General features: G+C 46.3%; 1 protein-coding gene across 1 annotated transcript in view; it reads right to left on the bottom strand.

The window, feature by feature from the left end:
• Positions 1 to 18,280, bottom strand: part of LOC127053357 (high mobility group protein HMGI-C-like) — a 32,134-nt gene extending 13,854 nt beyond the window's left edge. The window contains exons 1-3 of the mRNA XM_050957937.1: positions 18,202 to 18,280; positions 8,641 to 8,867; positions 1,869 to 1,952 (exon numbers count right to left, since the gene is read on the bottom strand). Of these exons, the coding sequence (XP_050813894.1) occupies positions 1,869 to 1,952; positions 8,641 to 8,733 (177 nt within the window). The 5' untranslated portion in view covers positions 8,734 to 8,867; positions 18,202 to 18,280. The remainder of the gene's footprint in view (positions 1 to 1,868; positions 1,953 to 8,640; positions 8,868 to 18,201) is intronic.
• Between the last annotated feature and the right edge of the window lie 3,833 nt (positions 18,281 to 22,113).

Genomic DNA, 22,113 nt, shown 5'->3' with positions numbered 1-22,113 from the left:
GTCAGGGTGGCTTCATTTTAAGGTCTTCCTGTGTGACCGTGGATTATGATTAAGAGTATAACAACTAGGAGGAGGTGGCAGGGTCTTAGGAGGAAGAGGAGTAGGCAAAGAGTGGTGATGACCTGGTAGAGGCAGAGGAAGAAGAGGAGGTTGCTGGCCAAGCATCAGAGAGGAGAAGGACAGGCAGATGTGGATTAGGAGCAAGCAAATTAGGATTAAGACTAGGACAGCTGGAAGGAGGACTTGGGAGATGACTAAACAGATGAAGCAGAAGATGGAGGCAGCCTAGAGGAGGATATCAACCAGGCAGAATTGGAGGATGTCAGAGGAGGAGTAGGTTTGGGATGAAAACAAAAACAAGTAGGAGGAGGAGGAACCAGGAGGTGGAGATTTAGGAGAAGCAGGGGCGACTCCAGGCACCAGCACGCCAAGCGCGTGCCTGGGGTGGCAAGCCACGGGGGGGGGGGCGCTCTGTCGGTTGCCGCGAGGGTGGCAGACAGGCTGTCTTTGGCGGCATGCCTGCGGAGGGTCCGCTGGTCCCGTGGCTTCAGCGGACCTCCCACAGGCTGCCGCCGAATTCGCGGGACCAGGGACCTCCCACAGGCAAGCCACTGAAGGCAGCCTGCCTGCCATGCTTGGTGCGGCAAAATACCTAGAGCTGCCCCTGAGGAGAAGGACTGGGCAGAGGAAGCAGAGGCAGTGGGCTGAGGAAAGGAGGAACATGATTAGGAGGCAGAGAGTGCCAGATCGGGATTATATGATGATGGTAAAGGAGAAGCACTAGGAGGAGGAAAGACACAGTGGAAGAGGAGGAGAAGGATGAGGAGGAGGACCATTACTAGGAGGAGTAGCGTGAGGAGGAGGAGAACTATGACTAGGAGGACAATTAGAATGAGGAGGAACATGATGCTGAGGCTGACGATGACTAGGATGATGGGCAGGACAAAGAAGAGAAGGAGGTAGCCCTTTAGGTGCCAGAGGCTTAGTGTGAAAAGGCTTAGGATGACTACAAAGAGGACTAGGCAGGGCTGATAATGAGGAAGAAAGATGAAGGTGACTAAGCAGCAGCAGATGATAGAGGACAATCAGTGGTGGCAGACAGAGGGTGATGATGTAATTGTAACAGTGGGAGCAGGGCCGCCCAGAGGATTCCAGGGGCCTGGGGTAATTCGGTGGCGGGTGGTCCTTCCGCTCTGGGACCTGCCGTCGAAGTGCCCTGAAGACTCCCGGCGGGGGCCCCCCACCACCGAATTACCGCCGAAGTGGGTCCCGCTGCCGAAGTGCAGCCTGGTCTTTGGAGGTAATTCGGCAGCGAGGGGGGTCTCCGCTGCTGGTCTTTGGGGCCCTTCAGTGGCGGGTCCCAGAACGGAAGGACCCCTCGCTGCCGAATTACCGCTGAAAACTGGGCTGCACTTCTGCGGCGGGTCCCGCTTGGGCAGTAATTCGGCTGCAGGGGGTCCTTCTGCCCCGGAGTGGAAGGACCCCCTGCTGCTGAAGACCCGGAGCGGAAGAAGCTCCAGGGACCCAGGCCCCATGAGAGTTTTCCGGGGCCTCCGGAGCGAGTGAAGGACCCTGCTCCAGGGCCCCCGAAAAACTCTCCTGGGGGCCCCTGCGGGGCCCAGGGCCTGGGGCAAATTGCCCCACTTGCCCCCCTCTCTGGGCTGCCCTGAGTGGGAGAGGAGTGTAAAGTTTGTCAGGGCTTAAAGACTTAAACAAAAGTTAAAAAGGAGATGACACAAACTGCCTGTCTTTAAATGAGAGAGGGCCTCTCTCATGTTCCCCCAGCAAAAGCGTGGAGGAGAGGAGGGTCTGCTTGCCAGTGAGCTCCGCATCCTCCCATAAGCTGAGCATGTGCCACAGTCTCTTACCATCTTCCCACTGCTGGCACTCAGTTTTTTGCTTCCTTTTGGCCTTCCTCGCGGTTTCTTTAGGGGCAAAGGTCCCAGAAGCTCCTGCTTGGACAAAAGAGGGTAACTGTTACTCTGACACCCCAAACACCTACCAGTCAAACGATAACTTCCAAGTATGTAGCTCAGTGTATTTCCTGCTGTGGCCTGTGGACCAAGAGTGGCACCCAACACACTTGCTAGTCACATGGCACTGGCTCTGTGCCACTTGTTTCTGGTGGCTAAACTGCGTCAGAAGACAGCTAAAGTATGTTGGCAGAACATACATTATCGAGAGAGGAAGGAGGGCCCAGTAGTGAGGTGTTAGCCTAGGACCTGACCACAGGGGTTCAATTCCCTGCTCTACCACTGGCCTTGGGCAAGACACAGTCTCTCTGTGCCCCAGTTCCCCATCCTACCTCACATGGTGGTTGTGAGGTGCTCCAATACTACAGCAATGGGAGATCGAGACATTCCCAAGATAGATACATCCTTTCTGTGCTAATAATTGCTAAAGGGATGTTATGCCCCTGGGAATAGGAGGTGTCCGTTGTGGTCCCGCTGTGAAAACATGATAGAACTCCTGATGTAACCCCTAAAAGTTCCTAGGAAAGTATACAGATTATACCGGCTGCTAGGAATCGCGCATTCTAGAACCAAAATGCAGCCGCTGCTGGGTATGGAACACAGCAGCACTCAGAACAGTGCAGGATAGCAAGCAAAGAACACCTGCTCCAGTTTAATCTGCCTAGGGAGTTCAGCAAATAATTACCTGAACTGGAATTTTGCCAACACACCAGGGTTAACACCTCAACTCTTGCTGAAAGTACCAAAAGACCACAAGTGGTTAGAAAGCCCTTGATTTTATGTCACCTCTGAGAGACGGGGTATCTAAGCAGCACAGTGCCACCTATTCAGTGCTGACTCAGAAGGAATCTTGCTTTCAATGGATCAGTACCCACAGGAGAATAAAGCTTTATAGAAGCATAGAAAAGGAAGAAGGGAGAAAAAGTATTTGGTGGCATAAAGCAAACCTATATGAATTGGCGCATGCACATTGGCTCACATTCTGGGAGTTCCTTATTTAAACTCTGATGGGGAAAAAAGTAAAAACAAGCTGTCATAAACAGATAGCTAAGGGTTAATGTCTCTTTCACCTGAAAAAAAAGTATCCTGAAACACCTGACCAGAGGACCAATCAGGAAACCAGACTTTTTTCAACTCTGGGTGGAGGGAAGTTTGTGTCTGAGTTCTTTGTCTTCTGCCTAAATCTCTCTCAGCTAGAAAAGAATTTTTTCTATTTCCTGCTTTCTAATCTTCTGTTTCCAAGTTGTAAGTACAAAGTTGGTTTTTTGTTTTGTATTTACATGTCTATAGTTGCTGAAGTGCTTTAAATTGTATTCTTTTGAATAAGGCTGTTTATTCATTTTTCTTTTAAGCAATTGACCCTGTATTTGTCACCTTAATACAGAAAGACCATTTGTATGTATTTTTCTATCTTTTTTATATAAAGCTTTCTTTTAAAACCTGTTGGAGTTTTTCTTTAGTGAGGAACTCCAGGGAATTGGGTCTGCAGCTCACCAGGGAATTGGTGGGAGGAAGAAGTCAGGGAAAAACCTGTGTGTGTTAGATGTACTAGCCTGACTTTGCATTCACTCTGGGTGAGGGGGTAAGAGAGATTGACTCTCGGTAATTCTGTTCTCCAGGCTGGGAACGGGGAGGGTGGAATCCCTCTGTTTAGATTCATGGAGGTTGCTTCTGTGTATCTCTCCAGGAACACCTGGAGGGTGGGGAAGGGAAAAGGTTTATTTCCCTTTGTTGTGAGACTCAAGGGATTTGGGTCTTGGGGTGCCCAGGGAAGGTTTTTGGGGGGACCAGAGTGCCCCAAAACACTCTAATTTTTTGGGTGGTGGCAGCAGTACCAGGTCCAAGCTGGTAACTAAGCTTGGAGGTTTTCATGCTAACCCTCATATTTTGGACGCTAAGGTCCAAATCTGGGACTAGGTTACTGACATGGTGGCAGAGGTGGGATAGAATCCAGAAGCCAGTAGGAATATTATATTTTTCTTTTCTCTGCTAGGGGCTTTTTAGCAGAGAGAAACAGTTTGGTTTTCAAAGGGAACCAGAGAGAATTTTTTTTCTCTGCTCTCTCTGGCAGCTGTGGCTTGCATATTAAGCAAGCAACCATTAAGAGACTGTTAAGGGTCTTTTGTCACAATAGCACTCCCATTAGGAGGCAAATACCAGCACTATATACATGCAAATAAAAAAATTAGCTAGGAAGAAAGGGAAAAAGGCACTGTTGCTAGGCAGACCCCAGGAGGCAACAGAGCCTGCAGTTCAGAAAATAAACACTGGAGGGCACCCCAACACAAGAAAACAGGAACCATGCCTACCAAGACAAAAATGGAGGCTGAAGAACAAATCAAAGAAGCTGAACACAGGCGAGAACTGGAAAAAAGACTACAAGAGATGGAGCTGAGAGAAAGAGAAAGAGAGGCAGCCTACAAAAGAGAGCAAGCAGCCAAAGATGCAGACCACCAAAAACAGCTGGAACTCCAGAGGGAAGCCCACCGACAGGCCATGGAATTAGAAAAGGCTAAGCAAAACACAGCCAACCCTAACAACCCTGCGCCAATGATTGTTCCACAGCACAGGAAATTTCCCACCTACAAGGCAGGTGATGACACCGAGGCCTTCTTGGAAAATTTTGAAAGAGCCTGTCTTGGGTACCGCATCCCTGAAGACTAGTACATGGTAGAATTGAGGCCACAGCTCAGTGGACCTTTAGCAGAGGTGGCAGCTGAAATGCCTAAGGAGAACATGAACGACTATAAACTTTTTCAAACCAAGGCCAGATACAGAATGGGGATAACCCCGTATCATGCCCGTCGGCGTCTGCAGCTCACCAGGGAATTGGTGGGATGAAGAAGTCAGGGAAAAACCTGTGTGTGTTAGATGTACTAGCCTGACTTTGCATTCACTCTGGGTGAGGGGGGAAGAGAGATTGACTCTCGGTAATTCTGTTCTCCAGGCTGGGAACGGGGAGGGTGGAATCCCTCTGTTTAGATTCACGGAGGTTGCTTCTGTGTATCTCTCCAGGAACACCTGGAGGGGGGGGAAGGGAAAAGGTTTATTTCCCTTTGTTGAGAGACTCAAAGGATTTGGGTCTTGGGGTCCCCAGGGAAGGTTTTTGGGGGGACCAGAGTGCCCCAAAACACTCTAATTTTTTGGGTGGTGGCAGCAGTACCAGGTCCAAGCTGGTAACTAAGCTTGGAGGTTTTCATGCTAACCCTCATATTTTGGACGCTAAGGTCCAAATCTGGGACTAGGTTATTGACACAAGCAGAGTTCTTTGTTTTAAGTTTGTAAATGAGGAGAGTGAGAAATGTGTTATGTTGAAAGCCCAGGAGGCAGAAGTCCTCTGTTTATCCATAGGACAGAAGCTGTACAAGCGCTCTCTTCCCCTCCCTACTAACATGCCTTGGTCCTGCCCTGAAAGGCCAACCTCTATAGAGAGAAAGCAATTCAGCTATGTAATATGATGCATGATGATGTTATGCAGCAAAGAGTCCTGTGGCACCTTATAGACTAACAGACGTTTTGGAGCATGAGCTTTCTTGGGTGAATACCCACTTACGTTATGGTCCACTAAGAAGTGGATTTAGGCCTCAGTTTCATTTCACAAAAGCTACCAAATGGCCACTAGGTGCTACTGGCTTTCCATCACTCCTGACCTGATCTCAGTTGGAACCGTCATGACCAAGAAATGAAAGGATCTATACGTATCTCATTCTGAGTCTTCTAGGAGCCACCTGCCTACAGAGATAGGTATAGGGAATTCACAATGTGTCAGCTCAGTCATAAACTTAAACCAATCCTTTTCAAGAATTTCATTGTTTGGGTATGTGAAACTGAAGTCCTGCCCCTGTGGCCTGACTCACTAACATCTCTCTCCGGAATTCTCCCTGTGTATAAAATTTACAAAAATATCAGATGTTTGTCTTTCTGACCTATTGTTGGATTCCTAGTCTTAAAAAAAAATGTGTCTCATTCATGCCTAAGTATAATATCAGTTTGTATACGGGGCTCACAAATGAGGGATGATAAGTTTATCCTGCCATGATGAGGACTTTTTTTTTTTAAAGGGGAAGGAAAGGGACAAAGGAAAATAAATACAAGAGCTATCAGGAAAGAGACCAATAGGAAAGTGACACAAATAAAGATAATGAAGATGCTATCAGAAGGCATGTGTTGATTACAGTTCCATGTTCTCAGTTGTCAATGTTCTGGAACCTTACCCACTATCTGAACACACTGAGGGTCCTATTCTTAACTTGTGCACTCAAAAAAGTGACTTTCAAATTCATAATGGTGCTGCACCAGATTTTACCTTTGATTTTTCCATTATACCTGAGACACTCCTATTTTTGGAGGGTTGCATGGGTTGATATTTCTCTGTATCTGCTTCATCAGGGTTATTCTGAGAGCACACTATGAGCTTAACAGAGTGTACAGCTTGTGAGGTGGGGACACAGGCTGCATATACGTAGACTTGGTAGAATTCTTTTTGTGTATGTAATTTTGATGGTTACATCAAGGTTTATTTTTAAGCATTTTTTCTATTTGTATAGATTTTAAATTTTCACAGTTGCATAAATTTATCTGTTTTAAGAATTTTTTAATTGATTTAAATTTTCATAGTTGTGGAAAATAATGGGGGGTCTGACCATAATTATTTAATGACCATCAATGTTGAGATTCAAAAAGTTAAAGCTTTATAACCATTCAAACACATTTGCATGGCAAACTATACCAAGTAAATATCCTTAAGTCAAACACTAATAAGTTCTTGAGCAGCATTTTTCTTACTTTGCCTATCTGTAAATTTCAAAGATTGATGGAAATATTTTTTCATTGATTTGTGTGCGTAGGGTGAAATCAATATTTACTGACATTAAATAAATATCTAATCCTTCCAAGCCTACATATAGGTGTGTGCATAGCCAGAAGGATGCCTTAGCATATGTGGGTGTCACAGACTCACAGGACTCATGCTATCTCTCGGCTCCATACAGTTCCTGAGAGGAACCCCTTTCCGTGTGACAGCCATTCTCGGGGGTTCCACTCTCTCTCTCAGGGCTTAAGGCGTAGGCCTCTCTGCCTCCTGGAACTGCACTTCTCTGAACCTTCAGCAAGCCTGTCTCTCACCGTGTGCCCCCCCTGGGAGTCCACTCACTCTGGACCCCCAGGGCCTCCACGCTCAGAGGGAATAATGCAACCCTGATCTCTAGACTGGAGTGACTCTCAGCCAGCGTAAAACAGAAGGGTTTATTGAGCATCTGAACCCAGCACAGGAAACTCTCTGGGCCCTCGGGCCTAGCTAACCTCAGCACAATACATCTAGGTCTCTTCTGCATCCAGGTGGGTTCTGGCTGCTCTCTTTCCCAGTCCAGAAGCCCCCTCCTTCCAGATAGTCATCCTATATCATCTCCTGCAACAGCTCCTCCCCTGTCCTTTGTCTTTGGTCCCAGGTAAACATGTCTTCTGGGCCATCTCTCTTCTGTCCTTTGTTCCCACTGGCTGGATCTGGCTGGTCAGGTCACTGGGGTCCTCTCTCCTCAGCCCTTTGTCCTCCCACTGGCCAGAAGTGGCTGACTGCCAAGCTGGGGTGGGCCTCTTGGTCACCAGGTCACCAGTTGCTAGGGTCCCCCATATCTAGGCAATTGTCTGGGGTTCTGGCTGTTAGGCGAGGCCACACCTGGTCCTCTGTAGCAACAAACTCCCTCTCCCACCACCTCATTAAACATACAGCACACAGGGAAACTAAGACCCACCCAGTATTCATGCAAAACACTAAGAAAATCCTCCACTTCATCACAGTGGATATGTCCGTGTGTTGCTTTACACACGTTTCATTACATGGAGGTGCATATGCTGATGCATATATTTATTAATCTGCACTCTATCTATACATTGGTGCATATATAAACACAAATACATATATTTGGTTTTGTAGGCATACGAACGTGAGTACACTGTATATCCATATAGGACAAAATTCTGTTGATTCCAGCTGTGATGCATGGAATGAGGAGTGAAAGAGCATATAACCTCTTCCCCTCATCCCCAAGTTACTCACACAGAAGCAAAACAGTAATAGAGCCTGGGGAATAACTGATTTTTCAGTTCAGTGGGTGAACCAAAAAAATCCACCCTGAAATTAGTTTTGAGTCAAATAAATATTTTGTTCCATCTGAAAGGAAACACATCATTTCATTTTCAAATGTTTTTCACCCTTTTGTGTGTTTTTTTAGTAAAGATAGCTGAATTTTGAAACAAAGAGTCAAAATATTTTGTTTAAACTCTTTTTAAAAACAAAACATTTCAATTTGTTTGGAAGTTCCTTCCCTTTTTCTGCAGCCGAAACAATTCACCATATTCAACCTGATTTGCAAATAATTTCAGTCTACCCCAATTTGCATTGTTCAATGAATAAACTATTCACCAAAAAAATAGCATCTAGCTCTCTTGAGAGCTAGAATAGGGCAGTGATTAACTCTCCTGATGAGGCTCCATGGCCCAGGTGGGTGTGGGCTGCCAATTTGGAGACATGAGTGAGACACCTAGGTACTTGCCATTGGTGGCAGATAACATGTAGTGTACCATGCTGTCCCTTTCTTGAGCAGCATGGTACTTATTAGTCTAACAACACAGCATTCTCCATTGTCTTCTTAAGGCTTTGGGCACTCACCTGTGGCTGCTTCTTTGGTCTTCCCCTCTTCCTCTTTGGTGGCTCAGGCAGAGGGGATGAGTCAGGGTCTATTTGCTTCTCATTGCTGCTCATGGTGCCTCTTGCCACGTCTTCCAGATGATGGCCTGACAGACTATTTTTCCATGGGCAGCTGATGCTGAGAAAATCGCACCTCCTCGCTCTCTTTCTCTTCTGTTGCAAGCAGAGCCTGTCTCCACCTGCAGGGACTGAAGTGAAGATAGAGTCAGTCACAACAGCATGTCACCATGGCTGCTCATGAGGAGAGTCTGAGGACACAGCTGCCTTCTAGAAGCACAAGAACATTTCATGAGCAGTTATTTGTTCTCCCCACCTTCTACTCTGACATGAAAGCCTTGTGCTGCTATTTATTTTTAGGAGGTGAATGTGGTGCTGGTGTTAGCCCTTAGGCAGAAGTTCTTTAATTATTCATGCAATGGGTATCATATGGACAGCGACAGCAGTGGGGTAGATTCAGCCCAGGGACTGTAGAACATTTAACTCCTATGGATGACAGGTGCTGTATCAGCGTTACTGTTTCCAGTAGGATGGTGTAGCCTTTGAAGGACCCAGCAAGGATGTACAACTCAGGGCCAGGTCTCTCTCTGGTGGGTTTTCATTTCAACACATTATTTTGTTTGGCTCCTGTATAACTGCTTTAGACAAACTAACATCGACGGAAAGATGTCAGAATAGCAGAACAGTTTAATGTCTACTCCATCCCTTCCCATCTGCCCCTTCTCTCCCCAAGTCCCACTGAGAGCCCTCTTTGATTGGAATCAGCTCTGGTCTTAGGACGTGTATGGTTCCAAGAAGTAACTCAGGCCAGGAGCTGTTGAGAGCACAGGGGGAGCCAGTTATTTTTCTTGCTCATGCTTGGTCTCCTCCAGTGCTGTTGCCAGGGAGAAGAAGGAAGTCAGACAGTGAAGCTCCTCACTCTCTGACCCCAGTGCTGGTGATGGGAGATTGGGTCAATGGACCTTCTCCTTGGGTTCTGTTGTCAGAAGAGGGTGGTGGAAGTGGAATAAATCCGGCCTTGAGCTGAGGCAGATAGGTGGAGCCCCCAGCAGTTACTTGTGCTGGTTATGTGTCAGACCATCCCTGGTGGAGGACTGAGCAGCAAGTGCCTGCCTGGTTCTCAGCACAGGTTCAGTTTGCTCCTCTGCCTGGGAAGGACGCTTACTATACTTGCTGTCTGACCTGTCAGATCTCTGCTCTTCATTTCTTACTGCACTGAATACAGAAAGCATCTAGAAGACTATGCTAAGCCTAGTGAACTGAGCCCTGCCGGAGTGACTAGGCAGATGGAGATTGCAGCCTCAACTGAATCCCCTTTGGGCAGGAATTCTGATCACAAAATAAATAGTCAATAATAGCATGGCCAGGGAACCAAAACCATTCTCTGCTCAGGAATCACAGCACTGAATATGCATGGACAATGTGTCCCTCTCCCCCCTGCATAGAGCACTTAGCTCTTTCTCCTCTTCTTGCCAATCTCAAGACTCCTAGTCCATTTAATCTCTCCTCCTGTGGAAGCTCCATCCCCGCCTCAACCAAGGATCATTATTTCCCTTTTCAGGGCCAACTTCTTTCTCCCTTTCCTGAATGAGGGGTTGGAATGATGAGTACTCACCACCAGCATGCTCCCTTGCATCAGGGTGTGATGTTGCAGGGGTTTTCGTCTCCAGCATGCCGATCAGGTTGTCTGTCTTTGCACACCACTCAGCTCTCCAGCTGAGAACAGGCTAGTCCAAACCCTTTTGGAGGTAATACCCCATCCCGTGCTCAGCCCTTGCCTAGGGTTCCACTGCTTTCCCCAGAGCTCTGGTATCCCACACTGTTCCACCCCACCTTCATCTTCTTGAGGGCTCTATCCGCCATCAGCCTCTGATCCTTCATCCCTTCACAGGAGCAAGCCAGCCCATTGCCTCTCCATGAGTCTGCACACTCTCAACTTATTTAAGGCCAAAGTATCTGCTAGCACTTGATCTGTCTTTAAATCCTGCTCCTTTTGGCTGGCTGACAAGTAGCTATCTAACCACCACCCAGGTGAAGTGAATGTTCCTAAGTGACCTTTAACCTTTTCTCACCCACAATGGGGTTCCCCTCATCACAGGGGTAACATTTTTTAAAGAATGCTCCTAAGTCACTTAGGTGAATCCCATTTTCAAAAGTGATGTAGGTACTTAGGAGCCGACGTCCCACTGGCTTTCAATGAGATTTAGGCTGCTGAGTGCTTGAATCATTGTAGAAGATTTTACTTGAGGTGACTAAAGCGGAACACGGTATCCCAGGGGATGGTGCACTGTCGATTTATAGAATAGCATAAGATTTTCTGTATTATTCTAAAATAATGCCTAGAGGGAATACACTGGATCCAGTTCCTGTTCACACCTGAACAGCAGTGTTTGTTAAATTCTACCCAGCTGCACCTTTGGAAACTGGGTTACACAGGTGTCCTGGAGGGCCTAGTAGTTCCCTCAGTTTCCTGTGGCTTTGAGACTTCTAGAATAGTGGTGGAGAATGGGTTGTGGAGGCTCCTTGTGGCATACATAGAAGAGAAGATGAGTAAGCAGGTAGAATAGACATGGCTATAGTGTGTATATGTGAAGTGCATGACAAGATGTTAGTGAAGCCAGCTTGCTGAGCAAAGCAGTGGTGAAGAAACTGCAGGTAGCCTGTGGAGAGTGGGTACCTAATGTATTTGGAGAAATGCTACTCAGACAATGAAAACAATTTCGTTTCGATGGACATTTTTGGACCACCTCTAATGCAGAAGGAGAGCATTACTGATGGGGCATGGCTGACATTGCCAATGACATAATCATAATTCCTAGCCTTTATATTGCTCTTTTCATCAGTAGCTGTCAAAGGGCTTTACAAAGGAGATCAGTGTCATTATCTGCATTTCACAGATGGGCAAACTGAGATCCAGAGCAGTGAAATGATTTGCCCAAGGTCACCTAGCAGGCCATTCGCCAGACTGGGAATACAATGTAAAGGATGTATTTGGAGGGGGAGTGTGCAGGGAAAAGGGGCAGAATTAAGGTTGTTATGGTACTTTAATTCTGCAGGTTCATATTTTTAATTGTTTGCATTTTATTTTTAAATTGTGCTGACTTAACTTAGAATGTTGTGACCTTCGAACATTTGTTTATTGTAAAACTACAATGACCTCATAGGATTTTATCTTGTGTATTGATATGATCTTTCAACCTTAATCCTAGCTCAACCAAGCTTTTGCATGGGGAATTTCCATCCCCCTCTGCCACAGCCCGCTCTTTATTTGCATGGATTGATCTGACACACCTTGCGGTTGCAACCAGAACTTTGAGTCTAATGAAGGTTGTAATGAGTGCGGGATCCAACAAAGGACTTGACAAACCCCTGAAACTGGAGCTCTGGGTCTTGTGCTGGATCTGCCAATGAAACTTACAAATCCCTCCAGCTTTCCCGCGGAGTTCTAGCAATCATCCCAGGGGATGTGTGCATGCAGGGAAACTATCCCCCTGATTGTACCCTTTCTCCGATGAGTAGCATAGGGGTGGACTAACCCCAGACTTTGTGTGTTGGGTGTAAATGTTCAAGCTCAGCAGGCACAGCAGCAGAACTCAAGTGTTTTCCTTTGTACAGACTCAGAGAGGCCTAGTCCCTGTACGGGGACCACTTTCTAAATCCTACCAGACCAATGGCAAACTTTATAGTGTCTGGCAAGCTTTAAAAAGTCTATCAGGCCTGCAGAAAAATGTATGAAGCTGGAGCTGACAGTGTGTTCATACATTTTTTTCCCCAGAGGTGTGTATTTGTTGGGGCATGGGGATTAGAAGAGACTTGCAAGCAAAAGTCCTTAGAGGGATGGGGGTGGCTTCTAAACACCATGGGAGTTGATGCTAGGCCTGTACAAGACAGCAGCACTTGTAACAGTCATAGTTCTTACATAGCACTTTTCATCGGTAGATCTCCGGGATTTACAAATGGGTATCCTCATTCATGTTATATTGGTGGGGAAACTGAGGCATGGATAAGCAAAGTGACTTGCTCAAGGTCACCCAGTATGCCACTGGTACACATGGGACTAGAACCCCGTTGTCTGGAGTCCCAAGACAGCACTCTAGCCACTACAACATGGGATTTATAAATGCCACAAGAGACCTTGTGGACCTGTGATGAATTTTGCAAGGTGCACACAACCTTTTTTTAAAGGACTATCAAGGGGGTAGATAATGGAGCCCTTGTTATAGCCTTGACTATAGAACTGCGGCTGTCTCTTTAAAAGGAAACATTCACAGAGCAAAACTCTCGTTCCATAAAAAAAAAAGCCATATTCCACTCTCATTTATGATGATATAAATCCAGAGTAACTCCATTGACATTAATATGGTCAGGTATGATTCACACCGGTAGCTGTGAGAGCAGAATTTGACCCAAGCCCTGCATCAAACTGAGGAGGATAGAATACTGAATACACAGGGACTGAGAAGGCAAGGCAAAGAGAAACCTTTCATTTTAATAACCGTAGCAACAATAATCTGTTTTCACCTTATAGGAAATTACTTTTACTTTCCGAGAAACCAAACACTCATGTCTCTACAGAGACTGCTGGCAGATCAAGAGATATCGGAGCTCACTGTCATTTCCTATGAACTCTTCAGCCAGTGCACTAGGCTGTCTGGGAAGTTAAATGTTCTTTAGGAGAAGGGGACAGTGGCAAGAGTTTGGAAAACATCCCCTCCCTGGAAGATTCCTATATGTAAATGAAGGCATCCTGCCTAGCTTGTCCCTGACATGTCGGAGAAATATGCTTGCAGAAGCAGCGCAGCACGAAATCACCTGGAAAAATTCCACTCTTGTGAAATGTTAACGAGGGAGGCGAGTTTCCAAGTGTGTATACCCAGTGCCCCAGGAACCTGCAGAGATGGGTACCAGTTCTGTGTTTTCTGTGCCCATCATTGACAGCAGAACCCTTCGCTTTCAGGGGAGGGAGAGATGGGCTGCTTCTAAAGCAAACTATTGACCAGGTATTTTATAGTGGTGGTGAAAGGTTCCCAACTCACAGTCCAGGAAACTGGAATCTTCTCTTTAGCCCCATAAGGTACAGAGACAGCGGGTGTGCAAGCTTCCCTGCTTCATATCTGTACTGAGGGGCTAAGGAAGAAGCTCTATTTGGGTTCTGAGGGTTCAGTTCTTGACAGTACCATAGATTCTCCTGTGCATCCCCGGGAAAGTCACTTAGTCTCTCTCCGTGCTTCAGTTCCCCAACCAGAAAATGGGAATAATCCGTTAGGTGCTCAGAGATCATGGTGATGGGCATGGGGTAAGTATCTGAATAAGCCAGGGGGGAAAAGTTTTACACTGTCCATTCAGTCCCTCCATAGCCAGCAAGGCTGCTGAGTCCTGCCAGCTGTGATGGCGGCTTTCAGGATCAAAGGTCTGTCTGCTAAGAAACAGACTAGTGCCACCAGCTCATTTCACATAGGGGCCACCAGACAGCTACCTCCACAAAAGGGCTATTTACTACTGACCTTGGCTGGGTTTCAACCAGTGATGTAGGTGTAAATGTCTCTATTTCCCCTTACCCAGCTCCTGAATCATCCAATTTCAATCCCTTGTAAGAGGGATTTCTAGACAGAAAACTCATGTTTAGTGCCATTCCAGTCAATCTATTTGTCTGCCCAGCCGCCTGGGTGCCAATGAGAGTAGTGTCCAGGTGCAAAATCCATGAAGATAATCATATAAATCATCACAGTGGGTTCTGCTCTTGCTATCTCAGAGTCCAGTCACTCAGTCTCGAATTCTCCCTCTCTCCCTACCCTGCTCCTGGGAAAGGGCAGGTTTTCCCCTTGCCTCTAAAAATAGACAGACTAGGTGCGAAATCCTGGCTCCACTAAAGCCAATGGAAGTTTTGCCACTGACTTCAGTAGCACCAGGATTTACCCTAGAACTCTTCCAGCAGGAGGTTCCACAGGACCCAGCATTAAGAATGCCTTGACTCCAACTTGTGCCACTTTCACCGTAGCCCCTTCTAGTTTGTATTCCCAGTGAGCACCACTGTCTTGGTGGAGCGTATAGCGAGAAGAGGTCCCTGACATACCCTGATCCAAGACCATGGAGGACTTAGAGCAGATTTTCAAAGGCATTAGGCACCTAAAGATACAGATAGGCCCCAAATGTGATTTTCAAAGGTGCCTAAGTAGCAAAGAGTCCTGTGGCACCATATAGACTAACAGACGTATTGGAGCATGAGCTTTCGTGGGTGAATACCCACTTTGTCGGATGCATGTAGTGGAAATTTCCAGGGGCAGGTATAAATATGCAGGCAAGAATCGGGCTAGAGATAACAAGGTTAGTTCAGTCAGGGAGGATGAGGCCCTCTTCTAGCAGTTGAGGTGTGAACACCAAGGGAGGAGAAACTGCTTTTGTAGTTGGCAAGCCATTCACAGTGTTTGTTTAAGCCTGGGCTGATGGTGTCAAATTTGCAGGTGAACTGAAGTTCAGCAGTTTCTCTTTGAACTCTGGTCCTGAAGTTTTTTTGCTGCAGGATGGCTACCTTTAAATCTGCTATTGTGCATCCAGGGAGACTGAAGTGTTCTCCAACAGATTTTTGTATATTGCCATTCCTAATATCTGATTTGTGTCCATTTATCCTTTTCTGTAGGGACTGTCCAGTTTGGCCGATGTACATAGCAGAGGGGCATTGCTGGCATATGATGGCATATATTACATTGGTGGACGTGCAGGTGAATGAACCGGTGGTGGTGTGGCTGATCTGGTTAGGTCCTGTGATGGTGTCGCTGGTGTAGATATGTGGGCAGAGCTGGCATCGAGGTTTGTTGCATGGATTGGTTCCTGAGTTAGAGTTACTATGGTGCAGTGTGCAGTTACTGGTGAGACTATGCTTCAGGTTGGCAGGTTGTCTGTGGGTGAGGACTGGCCTGACACTCAAGGCCTGTGAAAGTGAGGAGTCATTGTCCAGGATGGGTTGTAGATCACTGATGATGCATTGGAGGGGTTTTAGCTGGGGACTGTATGTGATGGCCAGTGGAGTCTTTAAGGTGCCACAGGACTCTTTGCTGCTTTTACAGATCCAGACTAACATAGCTACCCCTCTGATACTCAAAAGTGCCTAGGCACCTAACTCTGACTGAAATCAGTGGGACTTAGTTTTTTCCAAACACCCCTCTGAATGTTTAGGCTCCTAAATACCTTTGAAAATCTGGTGCCTTGAAGATTAGGACCAAATCCTTGAACTAGATGATTTAGAAGCAATCAGGGAACTGGTGGAAAACATGCAGAACTGGTCTGATGTGCTCACAGCTGCCAGTCACATTCACACCACAGCTCACAGGCTGGAGTCTGACAGGCCTTGGCTGGCTGCCTTAGGCAGCAGGGGTTACAGTAGCACAGTCTTGTGGAGATGAGCATATGGGTCACGGGTGCTAGGCTTTCATCTGAAAGGAATGGGACTGCTGCAGCCTGGTCATTGCCACTTTTCCAGTGAATTTGCCTAGGAAAGGTACTTTGGGGCAGGTTAACATCCCAGGTTGCACTGCCTATCAACCCAACCCTGTGTGTAGCAGGGAGGTGCCATTAATCTGAAAGCTGACATGGGGTGGTGGAATTGGAAGCACAAACTTTTTTCCTTTTTATTCTTCCATTGCCTCAGCCTCTGTCTTCTCCCCTCTCCCCACACACCAGGGGCTGAGTGCGTGCTGCCAGGTGTGCACTGTCATCTCTCACAGTGTCTTGCAGTAGGAGCTGTCCCTGGCCCTCAGGATTCTGTACACAGGAAGACTGGTGGTATTTAGGACTGACTATTCAAAAATAGTTACTAGCCTAAATAAAACTTAGGAGCCTGACTTCTAATGAAGTCAATGGAAGTTAGGTGTCTAACTCCTTTTGCGCATTCAGCCTTTAGTTCCTAGCAGCTATAAGTCCCCAGGGTGTCTTCCTAGGAGTATGGGCACAGGAGGGCATGTGCCATCACATGGAATTGTTAATTTCCTGGAGTGTGGATGGCCACATTTCTTACAGTGATTGGTAGGCTCCAACAGTACCGCCTTCAACATCTACCAGGGTCCTGGAGCCTTCACAATCAGGACTATGACAAGGCAGAGCATGGAGGAACCTTGAGTAGTACTGCTGAGTGATGGATATGAACAGAGGTCAGATGTCAGTACTCACACAAGGGAGCTCTGCCCAGTGGTTAGAATGGGGAAAGGTGCTCAGAAGATCTGGGATCTATTCCTGTGGCTCTCCCACAGCCTCTGTAGCTGCTTCGTGCCTCAGTTTCCCTGTCTAAAATTATGGCATAAGTAATAATTCAGATATTAATAGTCATCCACCTCCAGAGGGTGGGGGAAATGGAGGTTTAATTCACTACAGTTTATAAAGCACTTTGGGATCCTCAGGGCGAAGGAGCTAAAGAAGGGGACTGTGGTTATACCTGATAGCTCACTGCACTTGCTGTGTTAGTGAGCACAAGGGCAAGCGCTGGCTTAGGAGATGATGAGGAGGCACCAAGGAAGAGTGTGCTACAGCCCAGGATTTGTGGGCATATGTAGGGATTGCTTTCTACACCCTGCTGTGCGGTGAAGGCAGCCTTGTTCCTTCCAAGGGGCCAGGTCAGCAGGAGATATGTTGGCACGAAGTCATGAGTTAGAGTCCCCCGCTGAAATCCTGGGGCCACAGCAGCAGCTTGAGTACAGGCTGGGACTGCTGGGAGCTGCAAGGTATTGCTGAAATGCTCAGCTAATCAAGGTGTCTGAGCCATGTCCAGCCCCAAGCCAGAGAGGAAAGGTGCGGCCAGAGCCCAGCTCAGGGAGATTCACATACACGGGTGGTCCTGAGGTTGAGGGTATGGTCCTAGGTCCCAGATTCTCCCAGCACCCTCCCACCAAAAGTACCAAGGTCCATGTCTGGATCCAAGATACCTGAAGTGCCTCCCAGGTTGCAGAAGCCCTAATCCAATCAGCAGATCCTTTTCAAGATCTTTGTCCCAGGTCCCAGATTCCCCTACTAACCTCCTTCCCCAGTTCTTAGTCCTAATTTCCCTGCTTGGACACCTCGCCCCCAAATCCACCTCTACCCATGGAAATCCAGAGCAGACCCAGTGGGAATAATCCAGAACCAGGAGAGAAATAAAAGAATAAAGAGAAGCCTATTAGCACAAACTAAAAAAATCCTATGCTTCTCTTATCCCAAATAGCATCCAGCCCCTATGCAAAGCTCCAACCCTCAGCAGTCACTGGGGCACCCAAATCCAGTAACTGGCATTTACTATGTGGTGTCCTCATGCACTCACCCAGGAGAAGGTCTTCTGCACGGCCAGTGAGCAAAGATGTCTCAGGGACCAGGCAGAGGGATGGACTAGGACCAAATGTTGCTCCATGACCTATTTCTATGCAGGGCTTTCTGGTTCTCAAGATGCAATTAACAATCATTGCTTTCCCAGATCTAGGTGATCTCCCCATTTCTAACAGATGAGCTGTGCAAATGCATTTCAAATGCAGGCTCAGTAAAGCGATAAGAAAGAAGCAAAATTACCTGTCAAGAACTTGGACAGCTCCTCTTGACCTGGCCCCAGTAGAGCTAATGGTGAAAACCGGGGAGAAAGAGACTGAGATCTCCAGTGACTGACATTCCTCCTGCACTGGGGAGAGGGACCTAGCTTAGGTCTCTGCACACATTCATTTCAGGAGCCTTACAATGAGCTGCGCGCTATTTATTTCACTCCCTGTTAGTGATATGGAAAGGAGTGCAAGCGTTGCCTGTGATCTCCTTCTGATGGCAGTCCTGAGTAGTGACAGCAAGTGAAACTGAAAAAAAGTTCACTTTAACTCAGCTGGAATCTTGCAGTAAATTGACCAAAAAAAAAAAAAGTCCCCAACTAAACCACTGAGCCAGGCAGCCCTTAAAACTGCCCTGCTTACTAAAAATAAGAATAGAAGGGACAGATCACTTCACAAATTCCCCACTTCCAACAGGGGTGGGTTATATTTACTCTGACTTTATTTTACGACCGTTAGAGAAGAAAAAAAAAAGTGTAGCATCAGTCTGGCTTGAGATGAGACAAAGTGGTTACCATGCTGGGTACAAAATAATTTTAAGGACTTTTGCCATGAGCCATAGTTAACACCCAGGGTTGGAAAGTGGCCCAGGTTAGGGTTAGGTGTGCTTTGATGGAGTTTAAAAAAGTGATATTTTCTTGCTGTGTACGTATCATATTGATGTGAGTGTTAATCGTGGCTGCTGTGAGTATTTTGCAGAGGAGAATACAGACTTTTAACATGCATGGTTTGGTTTCTGGCATACTGGTGTGTATTTCAGCATCAGTTAAAACAGGGAGTTTGAGTAAGAGCCTATATCTATATTTTATTTATTTAAATTCTACCTGCACTCCACACCCTGTGTAACCCAACTGAGGTACCTAAGAGACAGACTCTGGTACTCTCAAGGCAAGTAGTAACCTACACAAACAATACATTGAAATGAACCAGCAGCCTAATAACTCTCTCTCAGAATGGTGCATAAGGACTTTCCTTGAGACTTAGATTCCTGAGTTGCTTTGAAAATGGAACTTAGTTTCTTCTTGAAAATGTTACCCTTGAATTTATTTGTACAGGAAAATTGGCCTGGTGATTAAGGCACTAGACTAGGATTCAGAAGATCTGCGTTCAGTTCTTGCCTCTGCCATATGGAGTTTAAGGCTGGAAGGACCATCAGATCATCTAGTCCAGGGGTTCTCAAATATCATTGCACTGTGACCCCCTTCTGACAACAAAAATTACTACATGACCCCAGGAGGGATAACCAAAGCCTAAGCCCATCTGTGCCCTGCTGCTCTAGGTGGGGCAAAGCCAAAGCCTAAGCCTAAGCCCCACCAGCCTGGGCAGGGAGCCAAAGCCCCAGGGCTTCAGCCCCAGGTGGTGGGGGTCAGACTCGGGCTTCAGCCCAGGGTGGTGGGGCTTGGGCTTCAGCCCGCGGGTTCCAGCAAGTCTAATGCCAGCCCTGGTGACCCCATTAAAATTGGGTTGTGACCCACTTTGGGGTCCTAACCCACAATTTGAGAACCGCTGCTCTAGTCTGACCTCCAGTATAGCACAGGCCACCCCAGCCACCTCCACACTAAGGCTAACCACCAAAATTAGTGCAAAGCATTACAGTCCTCAGGACACTAAACTATGGTGTGCCGCAGGCAGAGAACAGGAGGGACAGAGGTGTGTCAATGCCCAAGATCTCTGCCAATCTGACCTAGATGAAAATTCCTTCCTACATCTGGTGACCAGTTAGACACTAAGCACGTGAGCAAAATACACCAGACAGTGCCCAAGAAAGAATTCTCAGTGCCACCTCCGAGTACTGCCCACTCTGTCTTGTGTCCCATCTTCAGCTGTGGCCTCTCTGCTGCTTCAGAGGAAGCAGACAACAATTAAACCAGAACAATGACACACCATAATACATTGGGGGGGCAGGAAAATCCCTTCTAGACTTTACAGGTGACCACCTGAAGCATGAGATTTTAGGATCTTAAGATATGAACTGGAAGGGATCCCATGGCTGCCATGTTCAGTGATACATACAGTTCCACTCAGACATGTATCAAGCTCTAGCCTAAAATCAATTAGGTTGTTTGCCCCCACAACTCTTAGCGGGAGTCTGTTCCAGAACCTCACTCCTCTGATGATTACAAACCTTTCGGTGTGACCTGGGGCAAATCACATTCTCCATCTGTAAAATGAGGATAATAATACTTCTTTTGTCTGCCTTGCCTATTTATCCTGTAAACTCTTTGGGGCAGAGACCATCTCTCACTAAGCATTTGCACAGTGCTTAGCACAGTAGGATTGCCACCTGTCCATGTTTTCCCAGGATTATTCCTTTTTGGAGGCAGCTGTCCTGCAAGCGTGCTCAGTACGCATTGCCAGCTGTCCAGTTTTATGGGCTCAGGAGCATCCCAGATGTCCTGTTTTTTTGTAGGTCAGAGGTGCCAACCTTATAGCACAATGGGGCCCTGATCCTGGCTGGGGCCACTAGATGCTAATATAATCAAAATAATAATAATACATATGTTATAAAAAGATTGATCTTTTGTGCAACCGTAGTCATCCACAAAATCAAAAATACTTTGAGTTTAAGGCTACCAGAATCTAACTAATTAGAAATTGCTCATAGCACCCAACACTCAAATTGCTTATATACCCAAACTGTAATCTTTTTAAGAAGCAAAATAATTACATGTGCTCTTAATTAGATAAATACCATTAGAGATGCAAACATAGAATAACCGTAGTGTGTGGGCCAGAACATAAAATGACACCCATTATATTAAATCAGGAACTCTTCATGATACAGCAAACCATCAGACAAAAGAAATATAATACACAGTTCATTATTCTGCTTTATAAACATTAGTTAAACACAAAAGAACTATGTTGTTAGAACATTATTAATGTTGTAAATTCAAGCCCTCAAAAGTTAGGAAATGAGAGTTACCAGGTTAGCAAATACAATCTTAGTTCAGTTCTCTTGTGTGTACACATTATGAGACAGTCTGTAATTCCATGATCACGTACTTTGTAGTTTCACAGTTTATTGCAAGAAGGGACCATAGATCATCTAGTCTGACCTCCTGTGTATCAGAGGCAATTCATTTTCACCCAGTTATCTCCTTATTAAGCTAGATAGGCTTTAGCCAAGCTCAAGTTATCTTCCACAAAGCCATCCAGAGATGACATCAAGATAACCTCTTGGAGGACATCAAGAGATGGAGGATCTAGCACTTCCTTCAGTAGTACATTCCAATGGTTAATCACCCTCACTGTTAAAAATATGTGCCTAATTTTTCATTTAAAATTGACTGGCTTCAGCTTTCAGCCACTGGCTCTTGTTCTGCCTTTTCCCTCTAGATTAGAGAGTCCTTTAGAACCTGGTATTTTCTCTCCATGAAAGAACTAATGCACTTTAATGCTCTCAGTCTTCTTTTTTGATAAACTAATCAGAATAAGCTCTTCAAGTCTCCCGCTGTAAGGCATTCCCCAGCCCTCAAATCAGTGTTGAGTCTTTCTGCAGCCTCTCCAGTTTTTCAACATCTTTTTTGAAATGTGGCCATGAGAACTATCAGCAGGATTCCAATATTGGTCTCATAAATGCTGTAAACAGAGATGAAATCAGCTCTGTCCTCCTCCTCACTGCTCCCCTGTTTACACATTCAAGGATTGCATTAGCCCTCTTTCCCACTGCTTTGCATTGTTGTTTTTCCACAGGACCCTTGCATCATTCAGAGCACAGGGTGGATGGTGCTCAGTGAATGATCAGCTAGTCGAACTTCGTTTTATCCTTCTAGTTCAATGTATGGCCCAGGCCTTGTTTACTGCCCACTATTGAAACCCTCTTCTGAAGACAGAATTATTAATTTCCTTGTAACAGAGCTGGCCACTTCCCAAGCACCTCCTCATG

The sequence above is a fragment of the Gopherus flavomarginatus genome, chromosome 6 (genome assembly GCF_025201925.1).
Source record: "Gopherus flavomarginatus isolate rGopFla2 chromosome 6, rGopFla2.mat.asm, whole genome shotgun sequence".
Lineage (NCBI taxonomy): Eukaryota > Metazoa > Chordata > Testudines > Testudinidae > Gopherus > Gopherus flavomarginatus.
Note: the sequence above shows the minus strand (reverse complement) of the source record. Positions and strands in the feature narration are given on the sequence as shown.